The following is a 16,476-nucleotide window of genomic DNA, read 5'->3' on the forward strand; positions in this document are numbered from 1 at the left end:
TTTTTGAATACAGCTAAGATAGAATGGGCAAAATTCGTCACAACCTCAACCCTATTTCCGATCTCTGTTAAGCAGAAGGATTGGGATTTACCACTTGTGAAAAACTCCGTGATTACCTTATTTCGAGTCTCTCACCATTGGCTAGATCCACATTTATTGAACTTATCAAAGATCGGGGATATGAATTTTTAGATGTTATTCCATCTACCAATCTCAAACTCGAATTGGACAACCATGAGCTCAGCTATGCTTTATGTATCAGGCTCAACATTTCCTTTTCATTACCATATAAATGCAACTAATGTCATACAGATGATAACAATATGGCGCTGCATTTTTTACATTACAATCGTAATCCCGATCGGCAAACTCGACACTTGAAATGCAATCAAATCATATCTCTTGCACTTAGGTCAGCTGGTTTTCCTACCTCAATGGAGCCTTCTGGCTTATTTTCCGATAGTAGCATCCTGATGAGGTAACACGTATCCCATGGTCTCAAGGAAAGTTTTTAATATGGGATTTCTCTTCTCTGGACACTAACTCCCCCTCTAATTTTAACAAGGACGCTCTGAACAGAGCTCAAAATTTTAAGATCAGCAAATACAGCGCTGATTCCTCAAATTACAAATTCAAACCCATCATTTGCTCCACCTTAACTACACATGGGGATTTGGCTAAAAACTTTTTAAAGATGTTGGCCGCCTAATCAGAAAAAATTCAGGGGAGCCTCGTGAAGGTTTTTACTTAAGGCTAAGGATCGCAATAGCCATTCTTAAGACTAATTATGTTTGTTTTATTAATTCGATCTCTCCTGATGATTAGATGAAGGAGGTTTTGAATAATTTTTGCTGCTTTCGCTATTATTTATTTTGTATATTTTATGATCTATGCCTCCAGCGTCTACATGGCCGGGGGGGGGGGGGGTAGGAGACAAATGCCTCCAAAATATATTAGCATTTTTGGGGGTAGGTATCGCTTTTAAGGGGTTGTTATTAATTTTTTGGGGGTAGGCATTATTTTTTTGGGGGTAGGTATTGATTTTTGGTGGGTAATTTTTGATTTGAATTATAATCTTTTTTTAATCCATTAATTGATACGATTATGATGGTTATCGTTTGATTTTCTGAAAAATGTCAATTAAAGTAAAGATATTTGTCAATTAATAAATAATATAAATTTTCTTTGTCAACGATTTTCATTTAGCATTTTATCAAGTTAATATTTACACATTTCCTATTTGGTACTTTTCTTAGAGGTTAATATATTTATATTATGTTTTTTAATAAATTTATAGATTTTAGCAGGATAAATTTTAGGTAATTTTTTGAGTCATGCATAAAAACATATATCAGCAAGCAAAGAATAATAAAAAACATAATATGTAAAAAATTATATTATAATAATTATTTATTTCTAGATGCCAAGTAACAAAACCATATTTAAAGTTAAGTGCAATATTAAAAATTGCAAAACTTCTAAAATAAGAAGTGACAAGATACATGAACATTATAAACATAAACATCCTCATGTCAAGCCAGCTGATATGAAATTTACAAAGGTAGCCATCAAAAGAGATAATAATAATTGGGTATCTTTAAATTGTGATATTCCATATAATATCACAAATGGAGTTGAAACCCAGTTGCAAAAAAAGACAATAACATCTTACTTCCAAAAAGTAATATTTTTATTTATTATTGTAACTATAAATTTGTGAATTAATAAAAACTGATTTAAAATTTTACCAGAATAATATTAATATTAAAGTAGTCAGGGTATAGAGAAAATAAATTATATATATTATTATTTAATGTTTTTTAACTGTTTATCACACTATTTTTATATCTATATATACTTTATAAAGTTCAATTTAACAATATGTTTAATAAGTTAATAATAATAATTTAAAACCAAAGTATTAAAAAAACTTTCTAAATTAATATAATGTAGTAAAATAAGGTAATGTTAATTTCTAAGAATTTTTAAATTTAAATCTTTTCATCTTTAATTGAATTAAGACTTCAAATTCTTTTACTTTTTTTAAATATAAATCTTATAAAATATGATTTGGAATCAACTATTTTTAAAATGTTATCTGTGTGAGTTTCATCTATTTACATTATGTGTTATATTAGGTATGTTTATTATCATTGTTTTATTTAGCTATTAGAATTTCTTTAGATAATATACTTTCATCATGAATTTCACAATTTTATTTATACTTAATATTGTTTTTATTTTTATAGTCATTATAATATTGTTTTATGATTTCTTCATGTGATCGCAGTTTTATATTAATCTGCATCTATCATGCCTATGAATCTTTCAAGTATATTTTAAAAATGTTTTTACATGATCTAACAAAGTCATATTGATGTTTATGATTATTGCGTTCAAAATATGTGAATTCCCTTTGTATTCTACATTCACTTGTGCTTTACCTATTACTTGTATCATCTTTCCATTGTAACCGGACTTCATAATATTTTTAATACCTGTTTTCTCAATCATGTATTCATGTAGAATTAAAACATTTATTAAAAACTTAATTATAATGTAGTTAAAAAAAATTATCATTTGCCTAAAAATTTATTAAAAATATAGTTATCATAAGGAAAGAAATTAAACTCCTCTTTATTTATAGAAAATCTCAGTTATTGAAGATTCACAAATTGTATTATCTCCTCATCCAATCCCCAGTTCCAGTGAGGTGTTTACTTTGTATGATGAGGTATTTAATTTAAATACGAATTATATGATAACTTTTGAAAGAAATAAATTATGATTATGAGGTTAATTAAATATTTCCAACCTTTATTAAAAACTTAATTATAATGTAGTTAAGAATAAAATGACCATTTGACTAAAATTTTATTAAAAATATAGTTTTTCATAAGTAAACAAATTATACTCTTTATAGCAAATCTCCAATATTGAAGATTCACAAATTGTATTATCTTCTCATCCAATCCCCAGTTCCAGTGAGGCGCTTACTTTGCATGATGAGGTATTTAATTTAAATACGTATTATATGATAACTTTTGAAGAAAATAAATTAGGACATTTAAATATTTCCAACATTTATTGATTAACTTAATTATAATGTAGCTAAGAATAAAATGACCATTTGGCTGAAATTTTATTAAAAATAGATTTTCATAAGTAAACAAATTATACTCTTTATTTATAGCAAATCTCCAATATTGAAGATTCACAAATTGTATTATCTCCTCATCCAATCTCCGGTTCTAGTGAGGCACTTACTTTGCATGAGGCATTATATTTAAATAAAATTTATATAATGACTTTTGAAGGGAATAAATTATGAGGATATTCAAAGTCCAAGTCTTATTCAGCTATACAAAAAAAAGGAACCAAATGACCCTTTTCACTTTATATTATTTAGGATGACAAATATTTTGATAAATTTCATAATTGCTGTAGGCCCTTGTCAGCCATGTACAAATAAATTTCAATATCCTGTTACTAACAAGAGGTTTTAAATAATATTTATTTTCATTAATTTTTACCCATCCATTATTTCTATACCAATATATTTTTTTTTACTTTTTAAACAGGAGCATGAATATAACCTATTATAGAAAGGTTAATATAGATGGTTCCCTCAACCCCAGAAATTGGCTATCTTATAGCACTACTTTAGACAAAGTCTTTTGTCTATATTGTATTATGTTTGGTGGCCCTAAGTCCAATACTTTTTGGACTCAACATGGGGTAAATAATTGGAAAAACATAAAGCGTGACTTAGAGAGACACGAAGCATCTTCTCTTCATAGAGATTGTGAATATGCAAACATGACTTGGCTTGCAAATAAACGCATTCAAGATCATTTGCTATCAAATAAGCTTGATATAATCATGGAAAATCGTAATATAGTTCATAATATTATCAATGCCATTATGTACCTTATAAAATGTAATATAGCCTTTTGGGGTTCTAATTCGAATGAAGGTAATTTTATGTGTCTCATAAAATTAATGGCAAAAACGGTTCCAACTTTACGTGCATACATGGATAACAACGAAAAATTGCGGAGAAAAAAATCAGATAAAATTTCGAGACCTTATATAAATTTACTGTCATATGGCCACGTGAAAAAAATAACTGAAATTATTAAGATAAAAATAACAAAAAGCATTATTCAAACAATTAAAGAGAATCGTGCCTATAGCATCATATTAGATGGAACATATGATGTGTCTAAAAAAGAATGCATAACTTTTCTTGTACGGTATATATAAGATGATCTGCATCCACATCCTGTAGAAAGGATCATACATGTTTTTACAACATCAGAAACCACTGGGGAAAATATAAAGAAACATGTTTTTTCTAAGTTTAATGATCTTGGTCTTCCTCTTGATTATTTGGTTGGACAAAGTATGGATGGTGCAGGGAATATGAGAGGAGTATACAAAGGAATGCAGGCTTTAATATTGAAAGAGGCTCCAAAAGCCATCTATATTTGGTGCCATGCACATCGGCTAAATTTAGTAGTTGCTCATGTTTGTGGATGCAAAATTGAAATGAAAAAGGCAATGGGAATATTAAATGAGTTATATAATTTTATGAATGGAGTTAGACGTCAAGGTGTGTTTGTTAAATATCAAATGAGAAAGTCCAAGAAATCTCTTAAAAGAATTAAAAACACAACAAGGTAAATAAAATATTTTTAATGAAACTTGAAACTTATATATTTTCAGAAATTGGTCATTATCCTACAAATCTGTAGAAATCTTTTTAGATGTTTATGAACATATTTTAGCATCATTAGTTGAATTAAAAGATTCTAATGACCCAAGCACCTCTTCCATTGCCGATGGGTTATTATCAAGAATTAAAGATGAAAATTTTATATTAAGTCTTTTTATTTTGAAAGAAATATTGAAATGTACACATGTGGCTTGTATTTAAATGCAGGCAGTTGGTAATGATTTGGCTTTGGTAACCAAATTAATACAACATACAAAAAATAAATTACAAAAACTAAAAGGTTAATATTAGTTAATATTTCTATAAATAATTTTAAAATATAGCTAATGGAGACAATATATTTTTAAAATTACATTCCTTATCTAATAGTTTTTTGAAAAAGAATAATGTAATAACTGATTTGTATAATATGAAATCAATATTCAAATTGGATCAAATTCAATAATTATGTTGAACAAAAAAAAAACAAGTTGAATAAATTAAAAAAATTTAAATTATTATTTATTATTATAGATATAGAACGGAAATATTTTTCCCTGTTCTAAATGCAATAATTAATCACCTAAATGATCGATTTAATTATGATTGTTTAAATTTTTTATCACAGATATCCATTTTTACTCCCGCTGGAATTATGGATAATGAAAAAATAGAAGGATGGCAAATATCCGAAATTTGTAATACTTATCAATTGGATGTCCAAAACATTGTTGATGAATATAATGATTTTCGCTCTTTATATTTGGAGTCTCAATCAATCATTTTTTGCGAAGATCTTTTAAAAGTTAAAAAGAATGACGCGTTATATATTGATGAAAGTAATTTATTGATATTTTATTTGTAATTGTATATAATTAAAGGTATTGCAAACGATCAAATTACCAAAGAAAATATCAACAGCGAAATCATGACCAAAATAAAAAAATGGATAAAATTTTCTTTTATATTACCATACCGACTTTTAAATCAATTAAATTCTTATTCAAATTTAAATTTATTATATAAATATTTATTAACCCTTCCTACAACTTCCTGTTCAGCCGAAAGAGCCATGAGTAAAGTAAAAATTAACAAAACTCGAATGCGGAATAAAATTTCGGACCCATTTTTGGAAAATTTACTGTTAATATCCAGCGAAATGGATGTTTTTGAAAAATTTACAATTGATGATATTATAACACAATTTGCTTTAACATCAATAAGGTTATCCAAATTATTAATAAAATAATTAATGTATCTTTTTCACAGCGAATATATAGGCTTTTAAATAATGTATATTTAATTTAACATTTTATAATTTCAATGCAAAATATACTATAATTCATTTTATTCTAATATTTTATATAATAGCTCTATTTACAATACATGTTTTTAATTATGTGGAATCAAGCTAAATATACCTCTTTAAATTTATTCGTCTTATATTTTTTACAATATTTTAGATCTTTTCATAGAAATATTAATATGTTATCTCATTTAATTCACTTATATATATTTTATGAAAATAAAGTGAATACCAAATTATGAAAAGATTGCATTATTTAAATAAAAGTTCATTATCACTTACAAATTTTTAAATTTTTTTTCCCTAAATAGGCTTGAAAGATTGTAAATAGAATTATGTTGTAAGGTTATAAATGGTGGCAGATAAGATTTTTTAAATAAAATCACTATACCATCGTAGGTCTGTAAATTTCGCGGCCGAAGGCCGCAGGATTTTTTTTAGGTGGGTATGGGTAGATTTTGGAGGGGTTTGCCTCCATCAAATTTTCTGCCATGTAGACGCTGTATGCCTCAATATTGTCCTTTTGTTATTATGATTTTTTTTTCGTAAGCGTTTACTAATTATACTAATTATATATTTTTCATTTTATATAACTGTGTGATGACAGATAAATAGTAAATAATATACATTCTGTTTTTATTTCTATTTTGTCAATTTTACTTTCCTTATATTTTTATCATCGTTATCTCAAATTTTTAGATTATCGTATAAATTTAAATCTTTCTTTTTTTCTTTATTGAATATTTTTATGCATATATTTTGAAGGTAAGTTATTTGTCTAACATATTTTTATTGTATAATATTTTTTGTGCTATTTTTTATATAAAATTTTTTTTTGTTATTTTTAATGGAGGTTTTCAAAATATATTTTTTTAAACCGCTTATTTGGATTATATTATCATAATTATCATATATATGGACGATTATAATGTAATGAGGCAACAAATAAAGAGACCCTGTTTTAGACTTTACTTTAATGGCGACGAAGATATCTCTTATTATGAATAAAGAAGAAAAATAAACTACTATAATTGTTCAAAGAACATTCTAATTAATAAGAGTTGTTAAATTAATATCTTAAGAAACGAACAATGGTAATCAAGTAAAAAAAAAATTCGAAGCAATAAATATAACTCAATAAAATTTGATAATTTTGATGAACAGAATAATTTTCCAGACTATATTGAATAAATAAATTATGTTTTGAAGACAAGAGGAATATCGATGGATAAGGAAACCAAGAAAAAAATATTATTTGAAAACATGGGGACTAGTCATTAATATATACAGAATTTGAATGAACTAAATTATGATAAAATAATAGAAATAGGTAAGGCAATTTTTTGACCCAATAACTCTATTTAGTTCTAGAATTAAGTTCATTTGAATAGAAAGAGGGGAATGCAAAACAGTTGCTGAGTTTTCAGGGCGGTTTAAAATATTGGCACAAGAGGTAAGTTTGATCAGATCTTGATGAGAAATTAAAAGATCAAATGGGGGCAGGAATAAAAATGGCAGCTTTGGATAAAGATATTCGCACAAAATTTTTAGAAGGAATGAATGACCTGGGAGAAAGGGTGAGCTTTTAACAAGTTTTAAATGTGGCTTTGGCAACGCAAAGAAAGGAGAATGAAGTTACAAATATGATTGTAAAAAGGGTTAAAAATCTAAAAACAATTAGAGAATAATTAGGGAAATCCTTTTAATCAAAAATACCCACATAATTTTAAGGAAAAAGAAAATTATAATTATTACAATTGTAATATTTGAAAAATTTGGAGCCAAAAAATAAAATAGAAGAAATTAAATTAAATACTAATTCCTTTATTAAATACTATATAAATTAATCAATTATAAATTAACATAAAAGGTAAAAGTAACAAAAAAGAAAAATATTAAAAATTAAAAAAATTAATGCAAAAAGTAAAAGTAAAAAAAAAAAAGTAATCCCTTTCTATATAAACCATATTATATGGCAAGTAACAATCTCAGGGGGCTCAACTAAAAAAAATTTATGGGGGCTTCGCCCCCCATACTCCCAATTTGCAGGCCCCGCTTTTCCCAGCCTTCGGCCGGGTTTTAATATATTATACTTTTTTAAAATTTGCTAACTCTAAACAATTATTCTGAATTTCATATTTTGTCATTTATTATATTTTGCATACAAAATAAACTAATATATAAATAATTAAAACAATACAAGACATATCTAAAATAATATTTTTTTAATACAAAATCTATTATTACAGTATAGAATATTTTCGATGGTTGATATAAAAAAAATTTGCGTCTAAATAATTACAAATGATAAAAAGGTTAATTAAATCATACATATGCCTCAATTGATAATGGTTTTTAAAAACCACATAAGGCTATATAATTCTTAGTAACTTACATTGACAAAAGGTCATGAAACTAATCTCATTTATTATATCTTAAAATAATAGTAGTTTGTAATAATATTTAAAATATATTCGTATTAAAAATTTAACTCAAAACTGTTTTTCAAAGAAGAAAAAAATAACTTTCCTAAAACACGTAAAAAAGAGAAGAAAAGATATTTAATTTATTTCATCCATTGTGGGATGAATAATAAAATGTTTAATTATAATAATATTTTAAATAAATAGATGGCATTAAATAGTTGAATGCAAATTATTACTTATATTTATTATCAAAAGTAGTGTTGTTAATCGACTAAATCTAGTCGACTAACAGACGACTAACTAATTCGACTAAAAACTTTAGCAACTAAATTAGTCTATTAATCGACTAATTTGGTCGACTAAAACGACTAATATAGTCGACTAAAACGACTAATATAGTCGACTAAAACGACTAATATAGTCGACTAAAACGACTAATATAGTCGACTAAAACGACTAATATAGTCGACTAAAACGACTAATATAGTCGACTAAAACGACTAATATAGTCGACTAAAACGACTAATATAGTCGACTAAAACGACTAATATAGTCGACTAAAACGATAATATAATCGACTAAAACGACTAATTTAGTCGACTAAAACGACTAATATAGCCGACTAAAACGACTAATTTATTCGACTAAAAGAACTAATTAAGTCGACTAAATTAAGTCGATCGTTATTTTTGAACTTTATTTAAATTTATTAGGTAAAAATATATGTTGTAAAGATGTAAAAATAAAATTTCAGTGAAGATGTACCATCATAGAAAATATTAATTATCAAAATCGTTATTTTTGAAAAGTAAATAGGTAAAAATATATATTGTAAAGATGTTAAAATAAAATTTCAGTGAAGATGTACCATAGATAAGTGACAATTGTCAAAATCGCTATTTTTTAACTTTTTTAAATTTTTTTAAAGTAAATAGGTAAAATTATATATTGTAAAGATGTTAAAATAAAATTTCAGTGAAGATTTACCATAGAAAAGTGAAATTGTCATAATCGTTATTTTTTAACTTTTTTGAATTTTTTTAAAGTAAATAGGTAAAAATATATATTGTAAAGATGTTAAAATATAATTTCAGTGAAGATGTACCATAGAAAAGTGACATGTCATAATCGTTATTTTTTAACTTTTGAATTTTTTTAGAGTAAATAGGTAAAAATATATAAAGATGTTAAAATAAAATTTCAGTGAAGATGTACCATAGAAAAGTGACAATTATCATAATCGCTATTTTTTAACTTTTTTGAATTTTTTTAAAGTAAATAGGTAAAAATATATATTGTAAATATGTAAAAATATATATTGTAAATATGTAAAAATATATATTGTAAAGATGTTAAAATATATATTGTAAAGATGTTAAAATAAAATTTCAGTGAATATGTACCATTGAAAAGTGACAATTGTCATAATCGTTATTTTTTAACTTTTTAAATTTTTTTTAAAGTAAATAGGTAAAAAGTATATATTGTAAAGTTGTTAAAATAAAATTTCAGTGAAGATGTACCATTCCCCGAATACTAAGGTGCCCCCTTGGCCGATTACATAATCCATCAAAGAGGAAAAAACAAAAAGGACGATTCAGAATTAAAATCTAAAATTATACAGCTACTAGAACATAATAATGGATTGACGATAAAAAATATAATGGAAAATTTACCACCTCATCTCAAAATGAGTGATTCGGGAATATCTAGATACCTTAAATCAATGGGATGGAGAAGGAATAGGGTTGGATAAGAACCCGATAGACGGAATTCCCCAGATGTTATAAATATTCGTAAAGAATATTGCCTAAATATGATTGAACGTACCATTTCATAATATATTCTATTTAGATGAAACAGGCTTCAATTCCCACGTCATTTTCCACTATGGATGGGCACCTCTGGGTAAGAGGCCATCCGTCAAACTCCCTCCTTCAAAGGGGAAAAACGTATCGATGCACCATAGGAATAAATGGTATTAAAAAACATGATTATAGACGGGGCATTTACATCAATAAAATACAAAACTTACCTGGATAAATTATCATACATTTGCCGTTGAATTCGCTAATAATAATGTATAATGCGTCCATTTACCGAGCTCACATAATAACAGAAAACTATCAAAATATAGTATATCTTCCACCCTATTCCCCTCAATTAAACCCCTTGAGAATTTTTTTGGCATTTTGAAAAATCAGTATCGTTCTATATATCCCAAACCCAATAACAGAATTCATATAATTGAGGCTATTACTAACCTATTACTTAATTTCACTAATTTCAATTTCACAGCCTTCTATTCACATAAGATACGATATATCGAAGAGGGAATCCGATCTATTCCTTTGAACAATTAATTTAATAAATTATTACACTAGATTATTATATAATATAGATATATTTTTTGCAATACAAATAGAAAAATAAATATTTTTTGATCTTTTATTATGTAAATAAAATATACAATAAATAAAGATTTCACAAGTCATTTTCGAAACTTTAATATAAGAAAGGTAAATTTGATAGAAAATAAAATAAACAAAGAAGAAATAAGTTAAAAATGATCATATGAAAAAAGTGTTTATAAAAAGTTTCGGGATAATATTATATTTTATTTATTTTGTTATTTTTTTATAATTTTTATTTTTTTAATATTAATTTAAATTGTTTATATTTTTAATAATAATTTTTCTCCAAGATAAAAAAAATAAATAACTTAAAATATTTTTATTCTTATAATTATCGTCTAGCTGGCACCAAAGGGGAGGGGAATAATTTTATTTTTTGGATATAAAATTCATTGTTTTTTATATAATTTTTTTTTTACCAAGACGGGGGGCGGGGGGGGGGGGGGGTATTTTATTTTTAATTTAAGAAAAGATAGTAATTTTTAAAATATTCTGATATAGTAAAACTAAAAAGATTAATTTTAAGAATGGTATTGTAATTGTAAAATTTTAAATCATGATTTAAATCAGAGACTTTTAGAGGTACCATTTGCAAGGTCCTGCCGGGTTTTTTTAAAAAAAATTAGATTTGGGCTGGGTGGGGCCGAATATATTTTAAGAAAATTCGGGCCGGGTGGGGTGGGCCTTAGAAATTTTTTTTATATAAATTTATCAATTTTATGATTAATTTTTTATGTAAAATATAAATATTTTATTTATAGAAACTAGGTACCATATAATAAATATGGTTTAATTAGAGAAATTATATAAATCAATTTCTGTATTTAAATTAATTCGAGCTGGGCCGGTAAATTTTTTTTAAAAAAATTTCGTTCCGTTCAGGGTAAACTTTTTTAAAAATATTTCAGGCGGGCCTGAAAAATTAGACCCGATGCAGATCACTAATTCAAAGCTATTATTTGAATATTTTGTCATACAATGTTATAACCTTCTTATAGCAATTATATTGAAGTCAATATAATTGCAAAATATTAGAAGTTATATTACATAATTATAAAATAGTATAGGGGAGACTAGGGTTAATTAAACCCCGGGGCTTGGAAAACCATTTAATCTCATTTTAAAATTAAATAAACCATAAGGTTAAAATTTTATCCTAATATAGTTTTCATTAAGAAATGATTGCTAAATTTTTATTTAGTAAAAAAATTTGTGAAATTTTTATAAGATTTTTACATGACAAAATTTTAATTTTTATAAATTTTATTAAAAAGTTTATAAACTCTTCTATAAATTGAATAAGTTTTATGACTAGATATTATTTCAATCATGATTTGTCAATTTAGAGCTAGCGAGGTTAGCGAAACCATACACGTCAATTATGGCAGTTAAATAACGGGCGTGGACCAAAGTGAGCTCGTTTCAGCAAAAAAGTTGAAAAATAAATATTATGACAATTGTCATTTTTCTATGGTACATCTTCACTGAAATTTTATTTTAACATTTTTACAATACATATTTTTACCTATTTGTTTTAAAAAAATTAAAAAAGGTTAAAAAATAACGATTATGACAATTGTCACTCTTCAATGGTACATCTTCACTGAAATATTTTAACTTTTTTACAATATATATTTTTACCTAGTTACTTTAAAAAAAATTCAAAAAAGTTAAAAAAATAACGATTATGACAATTGTCACTTTTCTATGGTACATCTTCACTGAAATTTTATTTTAACATCTTTACAATATATATTCTTACCTATTTACTTTAAAAAAATTCAAAAAGTTTAAAAAATAACGATTATGACAATTGTGACTTTTCTGTGGTATCTTCACTAAAATTTTAACTTAACATGTTTACAATATATATTTTTACCTATTTGCTTTGAAAAATTCAAAAAAGTTCAAAAATAACGATTATGACAATTGTCACTTTTCTATGGTACATCTTCACTGAAATTTTATTTTAACATCTTTACCATTTATATTTTTACCTATTTACTTTAAAAAAATTCAAAAAAGTTAAAAAATAACGATTATGACAATTGACACTTTTCTATGGTACATCTTCACTGAAATTTTATTTTAACATCTTTACAATATATATTTTTACCTATTTACTTTAAAAAAAGTTAAAAAATAACGATTATGACAATTGTCACTTTTCTATGGTATATCTTCATTGAAATTTTATTTTAACATCTTTACAATATATATTTTTACCTATTTACTTTAAAAAAAGTTAAAAAATAACGATTATGACAATTGTCACTTTTCTATGGTACAACTTCACTGAAATTTTATTTTAACATCTTTATACAATATATATTTTTACCTATTTACTTTAAAAAAATTCAAAAAAGTTAAAAAATAACGATTATGACAATCACTTTTTTATGGTATATCTTCACTGAAATTTTATTTTAACATCTTTACAATATATATTTTTACCTATTTACTTTAAAAAATTCAAAAAAGTTAAAAAAATAACGATTATGACAATTGTCACTTTTCTATAGTACATCTTCACTGAAATTTTATTTTAACATCTTTAGAATATATATTTTTACCTATTTACTTTAAAAAAATTTAAAAAAGTTAAAAAATAGCGAATATGACAATTGTCACTTTTCTATGGTACATCTTCACTGAAATTTTTTTTAAACATCTTTACAATATATATTTTTACCTATTTACTTTAAAAAAATTCAAAAAAGTTAAAAAATAACGATTATGACAATTGTCACTTTTCTATGGTACATCTTCACTGAAATTTTATTTTAACATCTTTACAATATATATTTTTACCTATTTACTTTAAAAAAATTCAAAAAAGTTAAAAAATAACGATTATGACAATTGTCACTCTATGGTAAATCTTCACATAAATTTTAACTTAATATGTTTACAATATATATTTTTACCTATATGCTGACTAAATAGATCAACTTAGTCCACTAAATTAGTCGACTAAAACGACTAATTATTCGACTAAAACGACTAAATTAGTTGTTTTAGTCGACTATATTAGTCTTTTTAGTCGACTATATTAGTCGTTTTAGTCGACTATATTAGTCGTTTTAGTCGACTAAATTAGTCGTTTTAGTCGACTATATTAGTCGTTTTAGTCGACTATATTAGTCGTTTTAATCAACTAAATTAGTCGAATAATTAGTCGTTTTAGTCGACTAAATTAGTAAGTTTTTAGTCGATTTCCATGACTACGACTATTAGTCGATTTCCATGACTACGACTATTAGTCGATTTTCATGACTACGACTATTAGTCGTAGTCGAAAAAACTCGACTAATTAACAATACTAATCAAAAGCATTGATTAGTAAAATTTTAAAAATATTAACTGTAATATATTATATAACTGTCAAATACGTCTGCAAAAGTGACATTTTACCTAATATTTTATAAATAATTATATATAATAGAGGATTATAAACTATATGTATACACTTTTTATAAATAAATCTCTTATATTTATTTGGATTTGGACCTTGAAAATAATTTTAGAAAGAGACATGATAATTAAATTTAAAAATCAATAATATAGTTGATTAGCGATGTTGACTAATTACAATTAAATTTGTTAATTTTCAATTAATAAATGATTATATTAATTTAATTATGATTATATAATAATTTAAATAATAAAAGTAGATTCACAATGACTAATGTTGTTAAATGGTTGATTTTTTTCGACCACGACCCCTGTAGAAGTCGTAAAAATTGGCCCAACCCAGAGCCAGGGTCGAAAAATCGACCACGACCCAGCCCGACCCATTGGGCCTGTTGAGCCTACCCGGGTTGGCATACTGGGTCGGCCTGCTTGGTCGACTTGCTGGGTCGGCCTTTAATACTATAGAATGCCGATTAATGTATTTGGAGGGGCAAAAATTGAATTGAGTAGCGGCCATTTTGTGTTTGGAGCTTTTAAGAAAGGAACGTATGATAATTTCATAAATTTCAGATTTATTTTTATTACACATTATATTTATAATCATATTTTTTTACTAGATGAATAAAAAAACATTTTTAGAGCAAGTAATTTATAGTTATTTAAATATTTTCTGGTCTTTATTAACATTTACAGAGAAAGTAAAGGTGATGTTTAATCAGGGTTGGGCAGTATCGCGGATATTTGTATCTAAAATACAAGATACTTTTGTATCTTGTATCTTTTTTAAAATTTTGGAAAGTATCTTGTATTCAGTATCTAAGATACATATTATTTAAAAGTATTTGTATCTTAACCAACTTTGTATTCAAATAGATACAGATACTTTAAAAAAAATTTATATTGGTTAATTTAAATAGTATTAAAATTTAAAATGATATTGTTTAAGATTTATATGAAAAATTTAATCAAAATTTAGATATTTTAAGATAATTTTTGATACATGACGTTGGTCGTCATATAGCAATTTGCTAATTAGAACTACCATATTTGAATCGTTTTATATCTGTCTATTTTAAAATTATGGAAGAAGAAAATAGAATAATATGTTTATCTTCGTCTTCAGATGAATCTTCAACCGAAAATTATAACAATAAATTTAAACTAAGCATACTTAATGGTAAATTTTTTGAAGTACTTCAAGATGATCATAATAAAGAAATTCATCGTGACTTTGGTATTGAGGAAAAAGTTATATCAACTGTTACAGATAACGGCTCTAACTTTAAGAAAGCTTTCAAGGAGTTTGGATATTCTACGGAAGCTGTAGAGAATGACTTTGACATCAATGATGATGAATGTATAGAATTCGAAATCATTGAAAGTATTATTTAATACTTCTTTAAAATTTATTATGATAAAAAATTTTATTCAAATAAAATTATTTATTTGTTTATTTAAGGGTCTAAAGAAGCCTCAATAACATTGCCTCAACACATTCGTTGTTTGTGCCATACGATAAGTCTAATTGCCACAACAGATGTCGAGAGAGCTATTAAGGATTCTCCTAACATTTCTAAAATTCATCATCCTGCAATAGCTAAATGTACTAAGCTATGGAATGCAAATAATAGGCCCAAAACTGCAGAACTTATCAAAGCAGTTTTAGGAAAACAATTAGTTACACCTTGTTGCACTAGATGGAATAGTTTGTATGATAGTCTTCAAAGTTTATTAAAATTTAGAGGCGTACTTCCTAAATTATGTCAAAAATTAGAATTTCCTAAATTAGCGATTGACAAAATACAGAGTGAAATCAACTGCTATTATGGAGAATCAGCTCCAATTTTAAATGTCGTTAAAAAAAATTACAAATTTAATTCAAACCAATCTACAATTTTGCAAACCATTAGCTGTTGCCATAGAAATTTATTTAAATAAAAGATTTAAAAATATATATGATTTTGATAACAATTTTAAAAGTGCATTTTTGGCAACTATTTCTCATCCCTATTTTTAAAATCGTTGGATTGTTGGTGAAAAGAAAAAAAATACTTTCAGGATTTGTTATTACATAAAGTTTTAATTGTTTTTAAAAATAATATTGAAATTAATACTTCAACAAAATCTTCAATTGATGAAGATGATGATTATACTTTTGCCTTAAAAGTACCATATCCAATTCTAATAATTCAATAAATG

General features: G+C 25.4%; 1 protein-coding gene across 1 annotated transcript; it reads left to right on the plus strand.

Annotated features, from left to right (window-relative positions):
• Positions 1–1,194: 1,194 nt before the first annotated feature.
• Positions 1,195–10,492, plus strand: LOC135924509 (uncharacterized). The gene is made up of 6 exons (XM_065459567.1): positions 1,195–1,258; positions 1,298–1,384; positions 1,421–1,681; positions 5,346–5,556; positions 5,599–5,882; positions 10,304–10,492. The coding sequence occupies exons 3-6, from the start codon at positions 1,421–1,423 to the stop codon at positions 10,490–10,492; spliced, it is 945 nt and encodes a 314-aa protein (XP_065315639.1). The 5' UTR covers positions 1,195–1,258; positions 1,298–1,384.
• The last annotated feature ends 5,984 nt before the right edge of the window (positions 10,493–16,476 follow it).

The sequence above is a fragment of the Gordionus sp. m RMFG-2023 genome, chromosome 1 (genome assembly GCF_954871325.1).
Source record: "Gordionus sp. m RMFG-2023 chromosome 1, tfGorSpeb1-WG-v2, whole genome shotgun sequence".
NCBI classification, from domain to species: domain Eukaryota; kingdom Metazoa; phylum Nematomorpha; class Gordioida; order Chordodea; family Parachordodidae; genus Gordionus; species Gordionus sp. m RMFG-2023.

Excerpts from the sequence above, each read along its gene's own strand:
- LOC135924509 (XM_065459567.1), top strand. The coding sequence starts at position 1,421 with ATGCCAAGTAACAAAACCATATTTAAAGTTAAGTGCAATATTAAAAAT. Across the intron at positions 1,682-5,345 it reads TAACATCTTACTTCCAAAAA|ATATCCATTTTTACTCCCGC; the intron begins GTAATATTTTTA and ends TTTTTATCACAG. Across the intron at positions 5,557-5,598 it reads CGCGTTATATATTGATGAAA|GTATTGCAAACGATCAAATT; the intron begins GTAATTTATTGA and ends ATATAATTAAAG.